Raw genomic sequence first — 26,761 nt, forward strand, 5'->3', positions numbered from 1 at the left:
ACCCTCTGAATACTTTTCTCTTCCTACCAGAATGGTGTGAGATAATCTAAATTTAATCTCTTCAAAGATTTATTTGTTTTTTCAGAACTGTACAGACTCTCTTCGATATTTATTGGTAAAGTCTAATCTGGCCTTCCTGCTTGTGATTGTGCAACTTGTCATAAATCTTCTCTATTCATATTTATGGAAGCATTGCTTGAGAGAAAATGCATTAGAGTTTGCATTAGAGAAAATGATGCACCTACATCCTCAAGAGTGTTTATCTAAGGAGAGAACTGGCCATGAAACTGATTGTCACTCCAATGTCAGGAGGACTATTCCTAAATAGTTCATAAAATATTTTTTAAACCCTGTGAAGTAAATTCTGCAGTTTACTCAGAATTTGCAAAATTATATATTATATCACTGTCCAAATACTTACAGACCTGAATGTAAGCTGTAACCATTGGTTGGGTAAATTAAATACCGCATCCAACCAGTAAAAAGGTGGACTTTCTTTCTTTTCTTTTCTTTTTTTTTTTTAGCCCAGAAGATTTTATAATCCTGTTTGTGGACTGTAAGAAAATCTGACGATCACAAGAGGCGATAGAAGATATGGACATAAGTAATGCATAGTATCTTTAATAAAGCCGATAATGCTCATCTGTACTTTATTGTCCATTGATTTCTTTTCATGCATGATTCTGCTCCAAATTGTTTTTAAAATAAGAGCAGAAACTAAAACCTTTAAAACCAAATACACTCCGCGCACAGACACATGCTGACCTAGCACATATATTCACACAAACACAGCATCCTCCTTGGCTCAACATGTCCAGGAGGGATAGCAATTCAAGTGTTGTCCTAAATAGTGATGTTATGATTTAAAGCTAAGTGTGGTAGGAAATCGATTGCCTCAAGCTGTGTCTCTGCTGCTGGAATCATTTTTGTACCCCATGTTGCCACTTCTTCACTCTTTACTACTTTGCTTCATTTAACAGTTAGTTGACTTACAGGAGTTTATTGCAATGATTTTGTGTGAGTAATTCTTATCACCTCTGTTCCCACTGTTGCTTTACATGCTGCCATGACAAAGGTCTCCACACTAGCTTTGAGTATTTTTCTCATCTTATCAGTTAAATCCTTCTTTAAAAATGAGGAAGTAAAAAAACAATAATTGCCCATTCATTTACCAATGAAACACAATGACTCCTGAATTATTCAATCATTTAATGGGAGCATAAAATCATTACCTTTGGCATTACCTAATGACAGCAATACCAGTGATGGCAATTATTTTTCAGCAACCAAATTGAAATTCTTTTATGGTCCTCCTGTGAGCTTTTGTCTGAAAACATCTCAAAAGCTACTTCTTGTAATTGCTGCAGTATATTGACAGGATGCTGGATAAGCTGTTGTTTATTTGTTGGAAGGTCAGGTGCTAATTTCTCCTCCTTTTCTCTTGTATTTGTCTAAAACGTTAAGCTGACCGAGAGAGTGTGCCTTAGTGTTGTTGCATGACATTCAGCCCACGTCTCGCCAGACAGCACATGGGGAAGACTATCGGCTTCTTAATGACTAACTTGCATCAATCTGGTTAATGATGGTGCTGGCTTTGAAGACTGTGAAGAAAGGTGACTCAACATTTTTATAACAAAAGGCTGCTTTGCAAATGGAGGCACGGTTGGTTATTCATTAGTATAGTGTGGCTATTATAAATGAAATCAGCTCCTAGTTCATTTTAAAATGTGCTTACCCAAGCCATTATGTGGCAAGCTTTTTTGCATTGTAAAGCAAACAGGGAGTTTCACATTGACATAGCACAGCACCTATCATACGAGTACATTAGTGCTGCATCTTATATTATACCCTTTGGCACATTTTGACAATTTTTTAATTTGCCCTAATCACTAGCGACATGTGTCACAATTAGAGATACATGTCAGTGTCTGTGTTATCCATAGACCCCTGTTCCTTGTGACATTCCATCTGTCTTGCTAATACTGGAGTGAGATATCTTCCTCCTGCCCTGTTACTGTGTGTATAGTTCTAATGAGCTGAGAGTCCTGACAGGCTTAGCCTGAATGTGAATATGACTTAGTCTGTCAGGCCCTGCTTAGGGAAGTAACAGGGCCAGCCTCGAAGAGTGTGCGTGTCTATATAAAGTATTTTTGCGTTGTTTGCATAAATAGTGGCATAGGATAATGGCATTTTGCCCTGCATCAGTTTTTAATAGCTATCATATAAACGGTACAGTACGAACCCCTACTTAAGCTGTCATCTTAGACATGTGTTGAGAAGTTGCAGTCTGCTAACTGACGATAATGTCACATTCAATTTGAAAAGACAAATTTGACACATTTTATAAAATAGCTTGTAGTACACACAAAAGAATGCACAAGTATATGAAGTTAGCCTAAAAGCTTAAGAATAGAATAGCAAGAACAGTAATATGTTTTTGTTAGGTTGTTTAATTAAAAAAAATTTACTCATTAATATACATTGTTTAGTGTGTAATTATATCTTCCAACAAACCAATGCCTTCTCATAAACGAATAAATTAATCTATTAAAAATACACAGGAGTGGGCGCCAGATTGTGGAAGCCACCATGTTGCCTCACCATCTTAAAAACATGTAGATGGGCTACATACGGCCACATATGTGGTAGACCTTATAAATAGCTCTTTTTAACTGTACCATTTAGCATTTGTACATCTCTTTCTCTCTATTTATGTCTTTCTTCTCTTCTTAATTTGCCTCCTCCACCATTCTTTTCTCTCCGACCTCATTTCCACCTGTTCCTCCCAAACTCAAACCTCATGTCCAGAAACGAAGTCAGGTCTTTAACACAAACATAAATATGCTGATTTATTCCTGATTGTCATACTTTTGGTCAGCAGATTAGACATTCGACTTTTCCATCTCCAGATATCTGACAATGAACCTGCTAAGTAAAATTACTACCTGGTTAGAAGCTATTATTATGTAGGCTTGAGGGTCCTTAAAATCACACTTCACCTCTAGTAACCAGTTTGAATACATCCAAATATAGAATGAGAGTTTATGCACAAAGTGTCCAAGTCCAACTATGTTAGATCCACTTTCAATAACAACAAAAAAGTTCAGGATATCCTCAACAACTCACCTGAGTATCGCTCTTATAGGATATAAGTGATTTTTATTGACTCATAGACTTCTATCAGACTACTTTGACAAAGTTTAACATGTGTTTTAGACATGGACACATATTTGTCTGACAGATGAACAGGAGGGGTAAGAAAACAGAATTCACTTGACTACAATCTATTGATACCTAGTGGTGAGATCTTACACATCACAGTAATCCGACATCATCCAGACTTGTGCTTGCTGGAAGGTTAAAGACTGGCTAATGTCCACTCTCATTAGCTTTGTGGCATGCACCTGTTATGAGCAGTGTCTGGAAACTTGGCTACAGTGCATGTGTGAAAAGGGTTTTGGCTTATAAAAGAAGGAAAGCTATTAATGGGTCTTCTTTTGGCTACTTTTCGGTAGACAGAACATTAGTCAAATTTTCTTTAAATATTCACATTTACTGTATTTTTCCCTTCGGCATGTAAGTTTGATGGGATTTAACATGGTTATTTTCGGTTCTGTTTTGCAGGGCCAATGCCTTTGGCTGTTACTGTATTTCATTACAATCAGATATTGACATCTCCAAGGGCCTCATTTATGAGTGCACTGTGTGCGCAAATTGTGTTGGCTTGTTTCGAAGCCTGGAGTCTGTTTATCAATTTTTATGTGTCTATTCACAAATTCTCAAAGTGCACATTCACAAATTCCTAAATGTAGACAAGTGTGCATAAGTACAATGTAAAATCATCACAGCAACCACTATTTTGAACGTTATAGCAAAATTCATATTTTAATCAATAACACAGTAATCTGTTAAAAATGATGCACCAATTAAAATAAAACTGCTTACTGCTTTGTAGTAGTCCAGCTTCAGATAGCTGAGGACCGCTCTCTGAGGCCTTTCCTAGATGTGTCACCAATAATTGCAGCTATTTTGTCATCTGTTGAATGGATGACACTAAAGTGGTACTCTGGCCCTCTGCCTGTGGCACTGATGTGTTTTTCTGGAGGTTGTCTCTTCTGGGTCCTTTTTGATAAATGAGGACCCCACATCCTTGACTGTGACCCAGTGACCAGACGCCATAAGGCTCAAACCTGTCTATCACAGAAGTGCTCATTCTGCCTGTTTTGTGTTTGTCTCATCACCCTCTCTCATCTCTCTCCCTCTAAATGTCCCATCTTTTTCCCTTACCCCCCTTATTCCTCTCGCTCATTTCTATCCTCTTTCTCTCGTTTTTTTTGCCAGGCTGTGTTTGATGTCGATAAGACAAAAGGTCTGACCCTGGTAGAAATATGGGAGGGACTTACTCCCGAAGATATCAAGGGATGCACTGGCACAGATTTTGAGGTGAGTAATGTAACAGTTAGGCTACTAGCACTATGAAGTGTTTTTGGACTTGGGTTTATTAAACATGAAACTTCTACTTGTCCTCTGTCTAATTTTTTCTAGGTGTCTCCCAACCTGAAGCCTATGCAGCAAATTTAGAGGAGCTTCCACTGGCCTCAGAGATGTGTTTTTGGTTTGTCACTTCATTTCTCTGTGATAAACATCAGGTTATTTAACAGCCTGAAATGGGTCAAATAAGCTTTTAAAAAACATACCTGGTTCAGCCAAGGTTTTCTTGGCAATCAGCATGCAGCTGTCAAATATTTACCTCTGTATTATTAACTAAATTTGATTAACAGAAGTCCCTTTACACTGTTATTTTCGTGCTCTTAGAAGGAATGAAGAAAATTGCATTGTTACCTATTACACATTTAAGTTATTAATTTTTTTTTTTTTTACTTACGCGAGTCTTTTACGCAATCATCAGTTTGAAAATTGCTTTAAAAATATTGATATTATTTTGTTTTTTCCAACTTTACTATTATTTTTAAAAGAAATGATGCAAAAACTCTTTTGAATCAGATTTTCTGGGAAATAAATAAGAAAGGTCAAATATTTGAACCGTGAGACAATTTCCAGTGTTTTGGCTCTCGACACTATAACAGTAGATGTTAAAAGTAGCAATCGGTGTGCAGTTAAGTGGAAACAAGCAGTAATTCAAGAATCACAATATATAATATGAAACATTGCAACTTTTTATATCAGCTCCAGACCTCTCCCGCCTGCTTCATTGGTGAAGGAACAACAGTGGAATATGCGACACCATTTATTATTTGGTTGAACGACTACATATTATCCAACTGTAACTTGAATATGATTGATAAGCTGAAAGGCATGCCTGTGTCTCACTGAAATGTAATGAATGAAAACCAATGTCCTATAGGTCAAGTGAGTATTAATTTATCGTAGAACAAATATGTATGGAGTTGTTTTAAATTGTGCTGTGACATGAAACGGAAAAAAAAGTTCGTAGATGAGGCTTCCAGTGTTGAATATGTTTTGTCTTTTTTTTTTTTAATAATGAAGATGATGAGCCATTGTTTTACTATCAACCTCTGCCGTAATGTAGACTTGTCTATTTTTCCCAACTTCAGGTGTTTTGAAGCAGGTGGGCTTGTCAGATATTTCAACCAGAAAACATGAAGCCTTAATAATTTTTACAGAGACATTTGCTGTTCAGATGCAATTGTGTGTAAAATAAAATACAAGCTGGCGTGCAGAGTGAAGCAAACTACGTTTTTCTTTCTTTTTGAATAAGAATCTTGAAACCAGCAGATGTGTTTTCAAGTGATTTAGCTCATCGAGAGTTTTTGACGCACTACAGGTTAAAGCTTTGTGTGTATGGATGGTGGGCTTAATGTTTACATTCTCGATTTGATTTTTCCACTCGGGCAGAGAGGTGCTGGCATAACCAGAGGCCCGTTACATAACCTGCGAATTCAGCCAGTAGGCTTTTGGGTTCAAGGAGATCAACTGGGTTGGATCATCAAGCAGAAAAATGGAAGAAAGTGACAGGGGCTCCAGCCACCGGCTGTTGATGTTAATCCAGCACACTCCTTCATGAGTCAGACCAAAGCAATACTCCATAAGCCTACATTTTGTAACCTAGTTCTCATACTTGTACTTGAATTCACTGAAGAGGGAATTTGAAGAACGCAGCGGGTTTTAGTAGGAACATGTTTCTGAAAAATACAAATGGATGACCTTGCTTTTGAGGTTTTCAAAAGGGGATATTAAAATGGGCTTTCAAGATTTAGTTAAAGATAAGATAAGATAACCTTTATTAGTCCCACACGTGGGAAATTTGTTTTGTCACAGCAGGAAGTGGACAGTGCAAAAGTTATGAGGCAAAAATTAGAATACAATAAGAATAAATACAGTACACAACTGTACAGAATAGAATAAAATAAAATACTATATACAGTAGAATAAAATAAAATAAATATACAATAAGATAAAAATAGAATACAAATACAAATACTATATACAACTGAGTAAAAATACAACGATGACAGAAAGGATTATTGCACTTAGTATTATTGCATATGTATGGATGTGTGTGCTTGATCAGTTAAAGTCTTTATTATGGAGTCTGACAGCAGTGGGGAGGAAAGACCTGCGAAATCTCTCCGTCCCACACCGTGGGTGCCGCAGTCTCCCACTGAAGGAGCTGCTCAGTGCTGTCACAGTCTGCTGCATGGGGTGGGAGATGTTGTCCATCAGGGATGACAGCTTAGCTGCCGTTCTCCTGTCACTCACCACCTCCACTGGGTCCAGAGGGCATCCTAGAACAGAGCTGGCCCTTCGGATCACCCTGTTCAGTCTCTTCCTGTCCCCAGCAGAGATGCTGCCGCCCCAGCAGACCACGCCATAAAAGATAGCAGAAGCCACAACAGAGTCATAGAATTTCTTCAGGAGTGGGCCCTCCACTCCAAACGACCTGAGTCTCCGCAGCAGGTACAGCCTGCTCTGCCCTTTCCTGTAGAGGGCGTCTGAGTTATGAGTCCAGTCCAGTCTATTGTTCAGATGAACACCAAGGTACCTGTAGCTGTCCACAGCCTCAATGTCCATACCTTGGATGTTCAGTGGTTGCAGTGGAGAATGCTTGTGCCTGCGGAAGTCTACCACCAGTTCCTTGGTTTTACTGGCGTTGATCTGGAGGTAGTTCAGCTGGCACCAGTCCACAAAGTCTTGGGTCAGACCTCTGTACTCCTTGTCGTCCCCATCAGTGATGAGGCCGACTATTGCAGAGTCATCAGAGAACTTCTGCAGGAAGCACTGGGTGGAATTGTGGGAGAAGTCTGCAGTGTAGATGGTGAAGAGGAACGGAGCCAGAACCGTTCCCTGTGGGGCCCCCGTACTGCAGACGACCCTGTCCGACACACAGCCCTGAGTCCTCACATACTGTGGTCGGTCGGTGAGGTAGTCCAGGATCCAGGTAGTGAGGTGATGGTTCACTCCAGAGTTCACCAGCTTGTCCTTTAGAACCGAGGGAAGAATAGTGTTGAAGGCACTGGAGAAATCAAAGAACATGATTCTCACAGTGCTTCCAGCGGTCTCCAGGTGAGCGAGGGAACGATGTAGGAGGTGAATGACGGCATCATCATTAAAGGGACAGAAGTCCTTTTTTAAGGTTCAGGTTTGTGGCAACCAACCCGGTTTGTGGCAACCAACCCGAAATATTGTTGAAAGCTGACTCTGACATTAACAGCTGTCATGAATTAGACATTTTATTTTATATGATGGCAATTCAGATCCCTTTTTTTCTTTTTAAATATGTATATTGTTCATTTGAACACTGGGTTTAAGGTCAACCAAGGCAAAGCCTATTATTTGAGAGACCTATGTTTATATTGGGAGACATGGCAGTGATTAGTGATTATGCACAGTATTTATGACAATATTGATCTTTTTTCTGTGCTTTTGCTGGCAATGGTTTGATAAACCGTTCCTCTCGTGACACTCCTCCAAACACATAATTGTAGAAAACACAACCAGATGGGAAAACAAAACAACAAAAAAACCTGATTTTGGCAGAGAAGTCAGTCATCTACTTTGCTGTCATTTAGGTAATAAATTCCGTGGAGTGTCTGGACATGATACAGACCATGAAAGAAAAGGTTTTGTATATTCTCCATCTTTATACCATTACAACCTATTTTCTGAATGACTCGTGTTAAGCTGGCCAGCCAGCTGATTGTAATCACACTGATTATGCAGAATGGGTCATTTTCATATAGCTTTCAGTGATTCAAGTGCATGACCTTAGCTCAGACATAGGTTAACTAGGAATTAGAATTTAATCTGTGACCATCTTATGTTAAAACCCTACACTAACTGAACCTTTTTGGATAATGCACATATCCAGTCCTCTAAAAAGATGGCTTTAAATGTCCAAAATGTTCTAACCTCAGTAAAAGCATGTCTTGAATTATGGAATCAGCTTGGCAGACCTTTTTACATAGGCTATTCATATCCAACTATGTGGTTCCAAAATATTTAACATGCTGCTCTCATGTGGGGGTGTTCTGGCAACCTTATGGGTTTGTGTAGTCTAGCATTCATGCTCTGTGCATTAATGCTAAAAACATGAGATGATTATATGTTGCCTTTTATTTTGTAAGTGACTAGTACTGAAACATACCCATTGCGGCGTTTAGGCTATGTTACTATTGGGCGACTAACCACCGAATGTTGCCATATTTAGATCCATCCAACCGCATTTTCATAAATGTGCAACACGCCTATGTGTGCTGCTGGGGGGGCTGACTTCTCGGTCGCGCAGTTGTGTCTGTGTGTGTGCGTGAGATAGGGATGCTGAGAGAAAGTGAGGCAGGGCGCGAGTGTGTCTGTGTGTAGAGAGAAAGAGAGAGCGCGCGCTCCAGGTTGGCGCAGGCACCGGTCAGGGAGAACGGAGCGTTGTGCAAGGTGGAAGCATGGCTTCGTCTCACGGGAGAAGCGACCTGCGGTTCGCAGACTGGATGGCAAGTTTACCGCAGAGCATGCACACTATCCCGCTCACCAACCTGGCTATTCCCGGTAAGTGTTTTTTTTTTTTTTAAGACCATGTCCAAGTGTAATCGGATGAGGAGGATGCCCGTGTCTTTTTAACCTCGCGCATTGCGTACAGCTTTTCTAGTAGATTAGAAATGCACAAATTGACAGTTTCAGATTTGTGTTTTACCGCTTCCTAAACTTGAATTGTGCATTTAATACAACCGTCACTTTCGTTGCACCTCGTTGGAACAAAGGGTAAGACCTGTTGCGCAACCAAAGAAGTACTATGTATTTATAATAGTTCAGTTGCTTGTGTTGCGATCACCTGTCTAACGGTTATCAAAATACCCAGCTGTCGTGTTCGTTCTCCGGCCGAGTAAGTATGCACTTAGAAAATAATGATAATAAAGAAAAGGGTCATCTAGAACCACTCTATAGGTTCAGAATAGATGAGCCACGCTGCTCTGTTTGTGCTTTTATGCTGGGGTGGTGGCCACAGGGAGACGGAGTGGGATGGGTGCCGTCTGCACACTCAGATGATCACAGCGCATCCCATTGAAAATGTGCTGTCGGACCTTTATCCAATCAGTGTGCCGGTCTTTTTAACTCCATTCAAATGGGAAATGCTGGTTGTATAGCCCACCACTGATCTGACTGATAGAATGTCTTATTAGCAGCCAGTTAAATCCATATTCACTGCCTAGCGATTATCACACCTCCACACAAAGCGATTCGATTCTTCATTCTTGTGAATTTCTAATCCTTTGTGCTTCATTCCCTTTCCCCCTCCTTTCTGTCTCACTTTCACTCTTCCGCTCTCTGTCTTTTTCTTGCTGAACTCCCAATACCTGAGGTGTTTATTGGTTGCCATGTGCAACATTGCATTTCACATGCAGATGGATTAGTGGTTGATGTCCAGGGCACGGCATATGACCAAATATGATCACAGCTTTTAAGGATGCCAAGACACATGCAGTCAAATTAGATGTAATGGAATACAAATAAGGACTGGAACAACATAGTATGCATAATCTATGCTTGTAATTTTGCTGAATCATGTGCTGTGCGGAATCACAGTTCATCCATGCCAAGACAGCATGGGAACATGCTCTGTCCCTTTTAATTAGGCATTAATATCTCTCATTGGTTCTGTGGCCTGCAGCTCAGCTGAGGATAGCTCAGTTTATCCTTCATTTGGATACAGATTCTGTAAACATCCACCAAATCTTTGCACTTTCTTGTGTTTGCCTGCACATATTTGCCAAGAAACTCCAGAACACACAGGATTTCTATCCAAGCTCATTATAGCAACAACCATGTGTTCCTATTGGAGTGTACGTCCGAGTTCTTTCAAAAGTGTGCATCTCATATCACATTCTTTTGTCTCATCATTGAACGCAGCATTAAGCCTTTGTTCAAGCAGGAATAAAACTGGGACAGACAAGAAACAAAAAGGATGGGCGATTCATTTCCTCAAACAAGTCTCATAGCTCCACTTAATTGGAAGAATATTATTTCCAGGATGTTACTGGAAAATGCTGCTGTACAAAACTTATTATACAACCGCTGCTGCCTGTTTCTTAGTTTATTTTTCTGTGCTCACTTTTTCAAAATAGCAATTCACCTACCGCAGAGCTTGAAATATCCAGGGAAAAGTAGTACTTTACAGTGTAGGATAATGTGATGGCTGCTACTCCGCTGTTGCCAGAAAACTTCACAGTCTAGCTGTTAGCACACATAACCATCTGAATGATTGACAGTTTATTTTAGGGTACTGAGGTGGCAGATTCATTACTGTCGGATTTTTTTAATATATATATAATGTTTTAACAGCATTTGCTGTGCTTCAAGTAACTGGTTAATGAGCTAATGCTGCCAAATTATTTGTGCATATAGCACATTAAAGATACTCAAAGTAGCAGGTGTTTGATGGCTACAACAGCTGTATAACAGATGTGTAACAGATTGCATGTGCTTACCTGTTACATTTGAGTGGTTCAACCTGCAAAATCTTGTTATGAAAGCAGTTTATATGCTACAGTACATATGATGCTGACTGCGGTTGTTCACTCATTTTAAATTCCTGCTATTTCTTGTTACTTTGTGTGATTGATGGACAATTCAAAAAATTACAATGAGACTGATCCAGTGACGGTAAACTTAGCAATGTCACCTACCTCTGTCAAGTGAACTTAAATACAGGTTATTTACAGTATTTAAATATGAGAGATATTAACAGATAAAAATCTGTTTTCATTTAGAGACACTTAATGAGATTGCACGGCTAGATCCATAAAGTTTTGGACACAGACACAATTTTTGTTCTGTCCATCTGCACTGTAAAGTGTCATCCAATGAATTTTGCTGTGCAACGTATTCCCATGCGTAAGGAGCCTCCAACATATTTAATAAACGATGTTGTATACTATGAATCTTGGACAAAATATCAGGTGTATGTTCTCAGAGCAGCCAGAGTAAGAAATGAGGGTTGAAAAAAACACAGCATTTTTTTATCCTGAGAGATGGTTGCAAAGGAAAGTATTCCTTAACGTTTTGCTCTTCCAGGTAAGGGGCAAAACACTGCAAAGTCTGATCCTGAATGCCAACAACATGGTCGAGACAATCTGAAATAGAGGAATGATCGATTTTGTCAAACTTAGCAGGCCCAGCTGAATTGAAATTGCATGATTTACCGAGTTCAAAAACACATGTGAATCATTTGACACTTAAAGGAGAGCTGACTCAGTGTGGTTGTGAAACCTGGAGAAGATTTGTCCAGAAAAAAGAAATGAGCTGTGCACAGAGCTTTTTCTTTCATTCTAGAATTACAGTATATAACAATAGTACTGAGGAAGGGTGTTATCTGAGGGAGTCAGATTTAGATGTTTTTAACTGGATGACACTGGGACAGCTCTTGTCCAGTTTATTTGGAATAACTGCACATTTCTAATTTGTTTGTTTGTTTGTTTGTTTTATGCTATGACTCATGACTGAGCACAGTTGCGTTGTGGCTGTTTGATTAATTATGTGAGAATAATACATGCTCTCATTTTCTTAATCCTGCTAATCCACTGCAGACTACGTTGTTTGAGACCTAAGAACATGGTAGCACTTAGGCATGACTCAGCTTTCTGCATTGTCCCTACATGCCACTTTGGCCTCCGGCTGTGCCGACATATCGCATCTATAAAAGTCAAATGGCTTGTGCCTATACTAATTGGAACTAGGTTGAAGGGCTGTGCAGGAGAGGAAAGAAAGACGTAGTAGAATATTAAATATTTGGGTCATTGAAGGGAGAGATGGTGAGGGAGAGGGAGCAGCTACCTTTCTTGTTTTACCCAGGCTGATTAGTGTTTGACTCTTTTCCTGTGGCTACTGTTAAATCTGCCAGGTGAGGGCTGCAGACTGGCTGGCATTCCTCTCAGCAAGACGGTCAGCAGAAAGGTGTGCCACCAGAGATACTGTGAATTTCTTTCTCTGTCACCATGAAACGAGCTTAAGAGGGGGAAGGGAAGATCTGTCACGTTTTTACTACCATAGTAATTAAATGGATTTTCAGTACTTTGTGTGGTGGTAGGTGTATAATTTGAACTATGTGCTCACTGGCATGTACAATATCTGTGTCGTGCAGGTGTGCATGACAACTAAATGAATCAGCACTATAGTGGCAACACAGTATTAGTCACTTATTATGAAATGCTTTTTATGGGTTTATTTAAGCACCTAAAATATTCAAATGTATTGTCTTAATAAATTGAACTGGTGAGTGAAACCATATCGTTCTGGATCGTTAAAGCTACATTAATTAATATTCAGCGATTATGAATCAGAAGAACTGCAAAATAGACTGCTAGCATGCAATTTATATACATTATACATTTATTATTTATATTATTTTTGCCTTAAACAAAGACTTTAGAACTAGCAGCTGTAACCCGTTTACATAGACTTTCTCAGTTACTTTAGAAAGCGATGCAATCTCAACTTTTAGGTTTTTTTTACTGTTTATTTCTTATTTCAGAGTACAATGATTAAATGGTGCATCATTCTATTGTGATAATTTGGTCAACACACTTTTTAAGTACTTTATTTACTTCACACCCATGGCCGGTTTCAAATCACCAAGTAACCTAACGTCTTTGGACTGTGGGAGGCAGCCTGGAGAAAACCCACTCAAACACAGGGAGGACATGCAATCTTGTCCTCCCTGTGTCCTCCCTTGCTGTGAGGCAAAAGTACTAAGCACTATAACACCGTGCCGTCCCATTCCATTCCATGCAGATAATATTGATTATTTTAATACCGGGGAAGAAGGCTGATTTACACTTCTCTATACTACATTTTCAGGCTCAGGGGAGCCATTCTTCACCTCCTGAGTAACAGCTCAAGGCTTTAGGTAAGCAATGAATAGCATGAATTACCAAGGGGGATGGGTGAAGGCAGTGGTATTAGGTTAAGATAGTCTTGCGAGAAATAACAACCAATCCACTGTAAGAAGAGGCATCTTGAGTTTCAGTGGTTCCCTCTGGATAGAGAAAAAGGCTTGCCCTGGACTTTTAGCTGTAAAAGGCCATTAGTCCCCTGATTAGATCACTTTGACGCCACTTAAACCCCTATAGAGCAAGATGGATGAATGGTATTAGATGCCAAGATAAACACTGGTAGTGCGGATGTTTGAAGAGGGGGAGTCAGTCAACTCAAAGCCACTGAAAAACAGGATATAATGTGCAATACAAAAGCAAAAGGGGGGTCTTTGTTAGAGAGAGAGAGAGAGAGAGAGAGAGAGAGAGAATGCCCATCTTAGAGCTATTTCCTGCTATGGCTCTTTATCTGTGAATCAAGACCCTCCTTAATCTGAGTGAAATTTTGTTTTGCCAAAGATATTGTGTGCATCTTGCTTGTTTGGAGCTCATGAGGATTTTACAGTTAGCAGTTTTGCAAAAAATTCCCTCGTTTGCAGTATTGTATTATGCTGATGCATGATACTCATAATTAGCCACTCATTAGCCAACATCATATATTTGTGGAGATTTCACTTTTATAAGTTGCATAAAGAAAATTAAAAAAAATATTGTAGAATCCAAAAGAAATGGTTCAGTGTGGAATTCTCCACTGGCTCGTTTTCCCACCATTTGCAGTTAATTGCATTTCCAGCAGAGACACTTATCTTAATAGTCACATAGTCTCAAAGTCAAATAATTCAGCCTCATCAGAAATACAGTGTGCACACTAATGCTCAAACAAGATGGAGAAAATAAAGTGTTAAGACAGGAGAAAAGGAACTGGAGAGTTTGAAAAATAGATGCAAAGAGTAACACTTGCAGAATTACTGTAAAAAAAAAAAAGAAGTGTAAATGACAAAATTATGTAGAGTCAGAAGCCTATATCTATCTTGTAGTAACATTTAGCTCATCTCCATCCTGTCAGTTTTCATTCTCTTCTCATTTTTTTTCTTCTCTTCTCCTCTTTCCTCTACTCAGCATCCTAAAATAGATCTAAAAAGGGTGGAGAGTGGTAATGTTTTGTAATGAAAAAGGGCACAAACCACCAGTGGTTCTCTCTTAATGCTCTGCTCTCATTCAGTCAGAATGACTCAGGGGTGTGTTCTGAGCCCTCTGCTATACACTCTCTTCACCCATGACTGTATTTCCTCCTGCGCGTCCAATCTCATTGTTAAGTTTGCAGATGACACTACAGTGCTCGGACTTATATCCAACAATGATGAGACAAACTATAGGACAGAGGTGCAACAACTAGAGTCATGGTGCCACGACAATAACTTGGTCTTAAACACCAAAAAGACCAAGGAGATCATTGTAGATTTCCGGAAGAGGGGCCATAACAACCATCTGCCTCTCTTCATTGGCAGTGAGGCGGTGGAGAGGGTGAGCAGTTTTAAATTCTTGGGGGTAACTGTGACCGAGGACCTGTCCTGGGGCAACCATATCACCTCAGTTGTACGGAAGGCCCAACAGCGCCTCTACTACCTGAGGAGACTGCGGAGCGCACACATTCCCAGATCTCTGATGTTGAACTTCTACAACTGTGCCATCAGCAGCGTTCTGACGTATGGATTTCTAGTGTGGTTCCCCAGCTGCACCAAGGCCGATCAGCAAGCACTCCAGCGGGTGGTGAAAGAAGCTGGCAGAATTATTGGAACAAGTCTGCCAGAGATCAGTAATATCTTCCCCACTCGCTGTCTGAGGAGGGTGCACAGTATCCTGCGGGACCAACATCACCCTGCGCGCCACCTTTTCCATCTGCTGCCCTCAGGGAGAAGGTACAGGTCTATACAGGCCAGAACATCCAGACTGGCCAACAGCCTGTATCCACAGGCTGTGAGGCTCCTGAACTCTCTGCCCCCCTCTCACGGACAATAACCATATCCAACTTCTTAATAGCAATGAACTGGTCTGCATTGGTGCATCATATCTTTATTCTCTTCCCCCTCCTGCCCCCCCCTCTTTCTTAAATAGATAACTATCATATCTGATATCATATCTCACAGTACAATAATATTGAATGGGTTGCATTGTTGTATTTTGTCATGTTTCTCAGGTCTTTGTCTGAATTTCTACGAACATTATTGCTAAGGATTGTCTTATTGCATTGGAGTCACACTGGGTTAAATATGTACACTTGGGTTTTAAGGGGTATTTATTATTTTCTTCTTTTTTTGGGTTGTATGGAAGCCCCAAACGCAATTTCATTGTTCTTGACAATGACAATAAATAAATAAATAAATAAATAAATTAACAAAGGTCAATTCTCTAAGGTAACAGTAGCAGCACCCAGCACCACTGTCATCAACATTGTCATCATCATCACTCTGTTTCACCTTGTTTAAGTCTTTTTTGTTGTCTCTGTGGCACTCTAGTTCATCTTCTCTCTTTGCAGTTTGAGACTCTTCTTCTTGTGTGCGGCTGATATTTACATGTCGGAGAAAAGAGTTCCCTAAGTTTGCTTTCCAATGAAAGTGCTACACAAGTGACATCTACTTGTATTATTCTGGGATATGTTTTTTTTCAGGGTGCTTTAGTTTTTTCTGTGTACACATCTTCAATTTTATCAAAGTTAAAGTGATCAAACAGCTTGACAGTAGTTTGTTTGGATATTGTTTGCGGTAGGTAATTCATATCAAACACTGGACTCTATTCCCCATTAATGCCTTTCCCAGTAATTGCATATTTTAAATACAGAGAGGAATGTTCATTCTCATGGCAGTAGCATGAAGATTTTGCGCATTTGTATATTATTGTAATTTACTGTCTGCATTTGGTGACAAAGATTATCCGGTCAGTGGTCTTTTTATTGATTTACCTGCTGCTTTTTTTTCATTCATCATGACACTCGATAGAAGTATCACAGTCACCGCACATTTGCACTCTGGTAAAAGCTAAGAAACAGCTGTACTTCTTAAGCAAACTTAAGTGGGCTGAATTCCTGTGTCAAGTTCTTGATAACATTTACAGAGGATCAGTGTAAAGCCTGGTAACTGGAAAAATCAGGAACTGGCACGAAATGTGCACATCCCAAGACCTGGAAACTGCAGGTGATTAATACTGCTCCGAATGTCACCAGTACCAATCTATGGAACATAAATGATAAACTATATAAGACAATCCACCCCAGTCACAACCTGTTATGTTGTATTTGCTTCTAAAGCTAAAATGAGAAGTATAAGAAGTTTAAAATCTTACACTTTGAAAGGAGAAGTTTTTTTGTCTCTGTAGACAAGTTTGAAATGACTCAGTTCTGAGCTGCTGTTGTTTGTTTTTGTGAGAATGAAAACTAATTGTGTGGATTGTATGTTTCAAAAACTGAAATGCTTCCACACATTTCCAAATGAATGTTTTTCCCTTGAGAAATGGCAGACCATCAAGGTGGAGCATAAACAATAATTAATCACATTCAGGGCTCAGGCATCATAATAGTATTGGAGTGAAGTTCTCACATTTCTGCAAATTCTCACAGATGTTCTGCACATTTGGCAAAAGATTTGGCCCTCCAGGGTTGATACTGTCTCAGCTTTTCCTGTGAGATTGTTTCTCTCTGCAACATGGCATCAACCATGGGCTTTTTGTCATACATATTTATAGAAGTATTTGTTAGCAATGCAAAACAAACCTCATTAGTTTCCCTCAGGTGCTAGGCTTTCATTAAAAACTAATAAAATATAGTTTGTTGCTAGATCCTTGGGGACTGTTAGATTTAATTTATATCTTATAACTGTTCTTCTTTCCCCAAACAGAACAACGCGTATCTCAAGGAGAGTGGCCTATGCAGCTTGATGGGTGTGTAGCTATTAGAAGTGTGTGTTGCAAAACTGAAACAATTATTCAGGTTATTGGTTAAAGGGCAGCAGCCACTTCAAGTGTAAATTAATTGTTTCAGTGATTTTTTTTCTTTTTAATTAAAGAAGGCCAAACTTACCTTTTCAAACATCTCATATGTGAAGATTTGCTTACTTATTTTTACTTGTATACATTGTGAAGAGGTATTTGCCCCCTTTCCTAAATGTCTTCTTCTTCTGTTATTCATATTTATCAAACAGATGTTAATTAGACAAAATTAAGTTGTAATAGTTGTAAACTTTCCCAAGACTGGCCAGCCTAAATTACTCCAAGAGGTCATCAACAACTCATCCAGTGGTCACAAAGAACCCAGAACAGCATGTAAAGACTCAGTTATGGTCAGTGTTTATGCTCTTTGCCAGAAAAATCCAGAAGGAGAATGTCCAGCTTGGTTGTGGAGCAGGACAATTTATTATCGTTTTGTTTATTCGTATTGTTGCCCTTGCTGCTTAACTAATTTCTCCTTGCGGGACCATAAAGTATCGCATTGAATTGAACTGATCTGAAACACACCAGCAAGTCCACCTCTCAGGGCAGGGATAGCTCAGTAGGTAGAGTGGTTGCCCCATGATCGGAAGGTCGGGGGTTCGATTCCCCTTAACAGCTACCCTGAGGTACCCCTGAGCAAGGTACCGTCCCTACACACTGCTCCCCGGGCGCCCAATGGCTGCCCACTGCTTCACTGAGTGAATGGGTTAAATGCAGAGAGCAATTTCCCCACGGGGCTCAATAAAGTACAATAATGTACACACTTCTTTCAAAGGCTCAAAAACCAACTTTGGCCTAGTCAAAATCTGGATTTAAATCTAACTGATATGTTTGGCATGACCCTGGTTTCATGTTCAGAAACCAACCAAAGAGTCATTGTCTATTATCACAAGTGGCTGATCAAATTTCTTGCTACCAAGGGTGGCATCGCCAGTTATTACGTTTAGGGGGCAATTACTTTTTTCACATGGGGCCATGTAGGTAGGGGTTGCTTCTACCCCGTGATAGATGAAATCATTATTTAAAGACAGCTTATTGTATTAACTCAGGTTATTGTTGTGTAATATTACAATTATTTAATGATCTGAAACATGTAAGCATGACAAATATGCCAAAAAAAAATGTCAAGATGGGGGCTTAAATAAATTACTTAAATTGTTTGACTTTTTCACCACACTGCAAGGGTCATTTCAGTAACAAGCGCCCTAAAGGCATCAGCAGTAGCATAGTTTTCAACATTGACTGAATGACTGGATAATGAAAATAATTTTGCGATGATTATGATTTGTTGTTGCGCAACTTTGAGCCCTAAAAAGCAAAGATTTTCTGCAGAGGCAGCTGTTGGAGTCGGTTAAGGTCATGCTCTGCTACGCTGTGACCCTGGTGGTGCGGCTTAGCCAGTAGTGATGCGACTGCTGCCCTGCCCCAGGATTCAGCTGTCTACTCAGCTTATGGTCATTCGCTGTGCTGACTGTGAAGACCTAGCACCGCTATATAGATAGCTGAAGGTCAGTTCAGGCTCTGTGTCAGAGGGGTGGTGGTGGTAGAAGGTGAGGATGTGAAATGTAAAGGGGATAATGAAGAAGTCTCAGTGATTATGAGAGGAGCAGGAGATGTTAACTGCTCAAGCAGAACACACAACCTTCAGGTCTATTTTACAGCTGATCCTGAGTTTGTCTCAAGGAAATAGTTAAATGTCACAAAGGAATCACCATTCAGTGTACAGACTGGCTTACACAAATGTATTTTTTTCACCATTTCAATTTTAATACAACTAAGAAAACATCAACTGTATCACTGTTAATAACAAAATAAATATGCTTTTAGAGGTTTTTCACAGATTCCACTGCCTGTATTCATGTGACTTGTTTTATTTCCTGAGGCTTGTAGATGTCTGTATCTAAGATTTTTGCTGCCACTCCAAAATGATTGATCCCCAAGGCTCCAAAGATGACATTTGGAAAATTTCACAGCATGTATCTTTTCAGATACGGTTCCAGAGCTTGTCGGGAAAACTCTGACAGAAGACATAGACCTTTAAATTTTGATCATTCAGAGATATTGGTGAGAAGCGTAGTTGTGTGGAAGCAATTTAATGGCAGGTTCACTTGTTAAGCAAGTGTGTCTGAATTTAAGCAGGAATCCAAAACCAGGCATTTCACAGTTAGAGGTCTATCCTAGTTTAAAGCTTAGTTTAAAGTCTTCATATCCAGAGTGGATAAAATAGTTGTCATCCAGGTTGTAAATTTGTTAAGTCAAAGGCTGTAATTTTTCTTGATTCTTTATTTTGCCTTTAATTTACACCAAAACTCAGTTTTATCGGAAAAGGATAATATGTAAACGATAAAACTTTATTAGAGAATGATCATCAGGAATCTGATTTCCTTGGGATTCTGACAGGGACATAACTGGATTTAACTTTGAACTATTAGAGTATAAGTAAGATGGATGTGTGTATGTATATATATATATATATATGTATATACATACACATACATACACACACATCCATCTTACTTATACTCTAATAGTTCAAAGTTAAATCCAGTTATGTCCCTGTCAGAATCCCAAGGAAATATATTTTCTTCTTCAAGCTGTCCGAGTTCATGATTTGCAACCTTGGATGCTGTTTTTCGTGTAGTTAGTTTTGTTACCTTGGTTTTGGGCTATTTCTCAGTAATGACCTCAACTTTCAGTCGTCTCCCACCAGAAACGACACCTGCAGTAGTCAGTATGCAGACTCATGTTTGTGTTTCCCCCAGGATCCCACGATTCCTTCAGTTTTTACATCGATGAGGCGTCTCCAGTGGGCCCCGAGCAGCCAGAGACGGTGCAGAACTTCGTTTCTGTTTTTGGCACGGTGGCCAAGAAGCTAATGAGGAAGTGGTTGGCTACACAGACTATGAACTTCACGAGCCAACTGGAGGCTGGGATCCGGTTCTTTGACCTGCGCATCTCCACCAAGCCCCGTGACCCTGAAAATGAGCTGTACTTCGCCCACGGGCTCTTCAGTGCCACGGTTAGAAAAGAGTAGAGTTTTGATGGTTTTGGATGTGATGACTGTTTAGCAATGCTTGTGGTTGCTAAGTGATATCTAACCATCTCTGTGTGTGTGGCAACATATTTATATTTGAGTGTAGACTGAGAGCCTAATTATACAAGGTCCTTCAGAGATTTGAAGTACACAGTTCACAGTCTGTATGTCTACATTTAATATCATCACTAAAGATTTTAATAATGTGCATATTTTGTTTTTTTTGTTGTTGTTTTTTTTAGGTCAGAGAAGGCCTAGAGCAGATCAGCAGTTTTCTGTCAGCTCATGCCAGAGAGGTGGTCTTCCTGGATTTCAACCACTTCTACGGCATGCAGAACCTGCACCATGAAAAACTGGTGACCATGCTAAAGGAGGTGTTTGGAGAGAAGCTCTGCCCTGTTGTTTTTGCTCAGGAGGTATAAATACACTTAACTTTTAACAGGGAGGAGGAGGGGTACGTGAAGTAGGAGCAGCTGAACATTTTTCTGGTGCTTCTTTCGTCTTACCAAGAACATCTTATTTAGCTGAGTTCAAAAGACCTCAAGCAATTATTGTTTTCTCAGCACCGCACAACAGTGATTTTGTGTTTTGATCAGTACCGATGTAGAATTATGGTTATTACATCTCTAATCATAATTTTTTCACTCAGAATAATAATAATAATAATAATAATAATGGATTGGATTTATACAGCGCTTTTCAAGGCACCCAAAGCGCTTTACAATGCCACTATTCATTCACTCTCGCATTCACACACTGGTGGAGGCATGCTACGGTTGTAGCCACAGCTGCCCTGGGGCAGACTGACAGAAGCGAGGCTGCCATATCGCGCCATGCCCATTTGCTTAGGAGACAAGTAGAAAAGTCTCCCTAAGATGAGACTTTGCTCTTTGAAGGTTTTTCAGGGTTTTTTTTGTCTTTTTTCCCATCCAATTGTGGCCCATCTTCATCTCCCACCCTCCCCTGTAACTGAATAACCTAAAATAAGCAGTACCAGTTAGCCCTACAATTCATGAACTACCACAATCGCTGACACCACTCTAAGATGAGCACCTTCCTGTCAGGTGCAGCAGCTGAGTGAAAGAAAAAGAGGGCAAAAAGGCCAAGAGTGACTAGTAGGTTCTGAGAAAACAATGAGCTTCTCCTCAGTGTTTAATTTTGTAGACGGAGACCTGAGACTGTAAGTTTATCTGCCATTCCCTTGTCATCTCTATAGCCCACATTTGCTTTGCTATTCAAAGTTAATCCACTTCAGCACTGTTTTCCAGCACTTGTTTGGTCTATTTTAAGAACTAATATTCAGCTGCAAGCCCATTTTTCAAAAAAATAAATCAGCTCAAATAATCAGCTGGAAAAGAAGATGTGAAGTGTATGCGTCTTGGGATTCTGATGAAAAGGTGTATTTTTGCTGTAATTGACACTCCCTGAGGATCATCTAGCTCATTGCTGTTACCGGTTGCTTACGATTAATTAATATTGCTATCCAGCATTTCTTTCATCGGATGTAGCCAACAAAATGTGCTGCTGATGTCCAGCTATACACATAAGCATGTATTTGTAAGAATGCAACTTGTGGGAGACAGTCTCACTGTTTTTACGTCTGCAAAAATGCTTTCAGAAATGTATCATCACGTTAGAGTCAATGCAATTCACTTAAAATAGATTTTATATGTAGTTTGGTTCACTTACAGCTCTCTGTTGGTGTTTTATTGAGCCACTGACTTCAAAAATAACACATCTGACACCTTCTGTGATAAGTCAGTACTAAATATTGAAGATGCATCACTCTGAGAGAAATTCATTCATTCAGAATTAATTCAGAACTAAGCTGTCAATAAATCAGCTACCTGTTCAGGTTGTTTTATGTTCCTCAGTTTATAACCTCTTGCTACTATGAACACCTCCCTCCCTCACTCAGGTGAGTCTTCAGTATCTATGGGAGAAGGAGTACCAGGTGCTTGTCTTCTACCACCATCCCATGGCCCTGGAGGTGCCCTTCCTGTGGCCAGGCCAGATGATGCCTTCTCCCTGGGCCAACACCACTGACCCGGAGAAGCTGATTCAGTTTCTGCAGGCATCTATCACTGACCGCAGGTACATTTCATATTCATGAATCCAGTGTCTGCTACACAGAGGAAGAAATCAGATAAAATCTGTTGTGTTCCCCGCATAAATTTTTTTAATCACTTTAATTAATGATCCATGTTTCATTAACTTGGTTTTATGTTTTGTAACTTTGCAAATGAGCCATAAGGATTAAACACAATGGATCTTTTTTATCATGATGTAGATATATTGCAGTGCTTAGAGGTCTGTACAAATAATTTGACTTGCTTTTGGCTCCTTTGCTTAACTTACTGATTTCATCAGCATGCTGCTACAAGTAAGCAGGCTTTAAAAAGATTAATTGCAGTTAATGCAAAGTAATTACTTCAAAGGTAAAGCAGTGAATTATATAAGAAGTAGCACTTCTGTAAAGCAAATATATTATGGTGACTATTAAAAAGGAAGAAAGTTACAGCAAAGATAACATGTAAACCCTCAACGTTTCTCTTGCAGGAGGAAGGGGACATTCTTTGTCTCCCAGGTGGTTCTGACACCAAAAGCCAGCACTGTGATGAAGGGTGTGGCTAGTGGACTGAGAGAGACAATTACAGAAAGGTGTGCATGCTCATTTATGTGCATGTTTTTGTGCTCATGATCGCTATTATGCTAGGCCTAGCAAAAAATGCATTGTTACCACCAGTGGTGGCACACAGTCTTCTTCCACACATACACAGACGCTCAGTTTTGTGACCAGAGTTATGGAAACACCTCAGGCACCAGAGCCCACAGAAGTGATTTAGCCATAACAGCTCGCAACAAAAAAATCACAAGCGTGTGTACCCTGACAGATACACACTTTAGGAGTCAAATGTGAGTCATTGTGGCATTTTGTAACTACAACCAAAGGCATGGTGGTTTCTACAGGTATCCCCAGGCATTTGACACTGGCCTAATTCGAGTTATTGTTTTTCTTTCATCTTTTTTTTGTCTGGAACAACTGCCATAAACCAGAGGCAATTTTTCCTCACGTTATGTCTCCTCTTTTCAGTTATGGTACACAACTTTTTTTTAAATTATATTAATTTACCCTTAGCTTTGTCTGTGTTTCATTCCCTCTTAATGTCCCCAGTTTGTTAAAAGCATCAACAGCAAAAGCATCAATTTTCCTGGCATGAATTATTCATTTGATAATTCCACTATCAGCCTCTCTCACCAGGCATTTAGTTACTTTGATGTAGGCATCCTTCAGAATCCCATCCAAGCGTTTTGCACATAGACTGCCAGCGTTGGACTCAGCATAACAAGAAAGCAAACAACGAGGAGACAACGCGTAGATTTTATTTTTAATTTTTATGCAGAAAGCTGCTCTTCTTTGTTGCTCAGCTCACGTGAACATGTCCGGCATGTTCAGAGTGTCCTTCACGCAGCTGGTGTCTGGCTCGCAGACATCACATGCAGCATCACAGGGATCTTTTATCTCAGCACGCCCCTCTCTGTGTTTAACCAACTGTGAATCATCCCTTCCTCTCTTCCTTTTTTTGACATCATTTTTTTCCCCTTGCACTCTTTCCACTAACATGCTTTTTCTTTTCATTTCTCCCAGGGCTTTACCAGGTATGATGCAGTGGATCAGATCTCAAAGACCCGGGGAGAGCGGCATTAACATCATCACAGCTGATTTCGTGGAGCTTGGAGAATTCATCAGCGCCGTCATCACCCTCAATTATCACCTGGATGACGAAGACGACGATGCGACCTGAGAACCCGCAGCAGGCGTCAAGGAGTGCAGTCACCACCACTGATACTAGTGGTTGCGTCTGTGCTCTCACTCTTTTCTCTTTGGCATTTATTTCAGGAGGGGGAGCTAAACGGCTCCTTTCACTTTATTTAGGGCTATAGTGAGATGAGCGGTCAAATGGAAAAAGGAGATTGAGGAATTTCAAGTTGAGACTGGTAGACATAACGCTGATGTTCGGTTGGAGCACTTTGAGAGTGAGGTTTTGTTTTGTTTGTGTCCAGTTTTAGGGGATCCAAAAGATTTTTGATTATTTTGTTTGTTTGTTTTTTCAGGTAAAATGTTTATTTTCTTTACTCCCTGTGCTGTAAAAATCCCTGCTTTGTCCACTGATCAAATGCACTGTTTTCAGGCTTACCACTTCATCACGGGTAGGTTCCTCAGAGCATATCAACCGTCTGCTAAATGTATTGGTACATCAATCGTGGTATTCTAGTGACAGTGACAGTTTTTTCAGAGGCTGTTTATAATAAGTCTGTGTATCTCAAACTTTAGGCCAGTGTAAGTAGCTAGCAGTTGTATGTCTTGTTTGGCAAATCTGTCCAAGTGAATTCTCTCTCTTTTGTTTTTAACAATATGCATCTTTGGTCAGATCACTGCGGGTGTTTTTGAAAACGCCTCCAGCAGCTTGAATGCAGAGTGTGATTAAAAAGTGTTGTTCCAATGTGTTTATTCAATACATAGACAAAAACGAATCATTCCCATTTCTTTTTGAAACTGTATTCCCTCGTGGGATTTTCACCCAGTAAGTCTCCACTGAAGCCAGCTTGCAGCAATGGCGTTTATTAGACACCTGTGTACTCTAAAACTATTTATCGATAGATTAAAATGATTCATGCAGTAATTCAAAACCATATTGCAAGAGAGAGTGAGAGTGCAGCTTGGCTGGCCGACAAGTGTTCTAATCATGTAAGATGGATACACAGCGGTCTCTTGTGCATGAGCACTAAAACAGTAATTTTCACATTATCTGTTTGATTCATATTGCAAGACAAGCATCAGTTCTCACTGTTGGAAATGAAGTTGATGAAGCAAGACATTTCTAATGAGAAGGCATTCAGTGTGACTTTTTTTTTTTTTGCATTCTGTCGTGGGTGTTGAGTCGTGATAGCCAAGTATAAAAATACAGTATATCTGGGTGCCACCGTCTGCATTTCCTTTGCTCATTGCTTGCCCCCAGTCTGCATGTATCTGCAGATATATGTCTGCATATATATATATATATATATATATATATATATATATATATATATATATACATATATTAGGGGTGCAACGATACACAAAATTCACGGTTCAGTTCGATACTTTGGTGTCACGGTTCGATATTTTTTCGATACAAAAAAAAATGTTCATGCCTTTTTAATTTGTCATTGATTAAATTTTCACGGCACATTCCGCACCACATCTCTGTGCGTCCATCATTTGTTTGAAGCCAGCTCACCTCCTGCAAATACTTTTCCGCTTCTTTTGTGGTTCGGACTCCTGACATTTCTTTGGAGGTGGAGGAACATCACAGTAATTGCTTAAAGGAGCTTCTTCGACATCTTTAAGAGTTCTAAACAAATGTCTGTCCTCCTCCTGAAAATCTTATGTACGCAAACACGCGTTGCAACTTCTTATCTTGTGCACGTTTTTTATTTTGACAGCGAATGCGCACCTGCGGACCACTTATGTGCAGCCCTGGTTATTATTTAGCTCGTAATATTGCAGCCACAGAAATTCTTTTGTCCATGAAACCATAAAGCTGCACTTTATTTTTGCCTTATAGTCTGATTTGTCATAACTTTTCCGTTTTGTGGTAAGCTTTTCTTTGGCTGTCACTTCTTCACCCTGACCTGTCTTATTTGGTCGGGACGTTGTCGATTTTGCGAGCCCTGTATCTGATTGAGGAATTACTCATCTTTGGAAAAGAGAGTTTATTACAGAGAAATGGCTCTTTCCAAAATAAAAGCTATACTATCCGCTTCTTCTGGGCTATACTCTCAGCAGCATATTAAACATATCAGGTCCCCATAAGGAGAATCATGTGCTAACGGCTGTCTAAATGACTTGGGTAAAGTTTGTAGCATGCGTGCTTGTTGTTTTTGTCTGCTTCCACTTGTCTTTGCACTAGGATGATGTCGGCGTAAATGTGCAGTCATATTCGTTGTGTTCCCACTAGTGCTGTCAGCGTTAATCTCGTTGAAATGACGTTAACGCCACAACACGGCAAATCTCCGTTAACGAGCTACCGCGGATCGCCCCGTGCGTGGGGCTGGACGGCCAACACGTTAACGAGCTAACTGCGCTAACACACTAGCTCCCACCCATGTAATTGAGCATTGTGGCACATCCAACATACTGTTTTACTTTAGTCCATGACGCGCTTACCTTCAGGGTCATACGTCACATGAAAACCAAAATAGTTCCAAACGCCAGATCTGAATGAGGGTGGGGAAGGTTCACTTTGCCATGTTGCAAGGAGAGCTTAACTTCTGTCTCGCTAGCTTGCCCTGCGCTCAGTGAATCTGCGTTCGACTACTCCGCCTAGGCTGCACTGTCGAGCGCAGAGCCACTGAGTAC

At 40.0% G+C, this 26,761-nt stretch overlaps 2 protein-coding genes across 2 annotated transcripts in view; both read left to right on the forward strand.

Annotated features, from left to right (window-relative positions):
• oxct1a (3-oxoacid CoA transferase 1a) overlaps nucleotides 1-5,713 on the forward strand; it is a 53,016-nt gene extending 47,303 nt beyond the window's left edge. The window contains exons 16-17 of the mRNA XM_026186773.1: nucleotides 4,342-4,443; nucleotides 4,546-5,713. Of these exons, the coding sequence (XP_026042558.1) occupies nucleotides 4,342-4,443; nucleotides 4,546-4,581 (138 nt within the window). The 3' untranslated portion in view covers nucleotides 4,582-5,713. The remainder of the gene's footprint in view (nucleotides 1-4,341; nucleotides 4,444-4,545) is intronic.
• A 2,841-nt stretch (nucleotides 5,714-8,554) lies between these two features.
• On the forward strand, nucleotides 8,555-25,417 carry plcxd3 (phosphatidylinositol-specific phospholipase C, X domain containing 3). The gene is made up of 6 exons (XM_026188466.1): nucleotides 8,555-9,021; nucleotides 20,084-20,340; nucleotides 20,598-20,771; nucleotides 22,274-22,449; nucleotides 22,915-23,016; nucleotides 24,005-25,417. Exons 1-6 carry the CDS (start codon nucleotides 8,919-8,921, stop codon nucleotides 24,159-24,161), a joined length of 969 nt encoding a protein of 322 aa, XP_026044251.1. The 5' UTR covers nucleotides 8,555-8,918; the 3' UTR covers nucleotides 24,162-25,417.
• The last annotated feature ends 1,344 nt before the right edge of the window (nucleotides 25,418-26,761 follow it).

The sequence above is a fragment of the Astatotilapia calliptera genome, chromosome 12 (assembly GCF_900246225.1).
Source record: "Astatotilapia calliptera chromosome 12, fAstCal1.2, whole genome shotgun sequence".
Taxonomy (NCBI): domain Eukaryota; kingdom Metazoa; phylum Chordata; class Actinopteri; order Cichliformes; family Cichlidae; genus Astatotilapia; species Astatotilapia calliptera.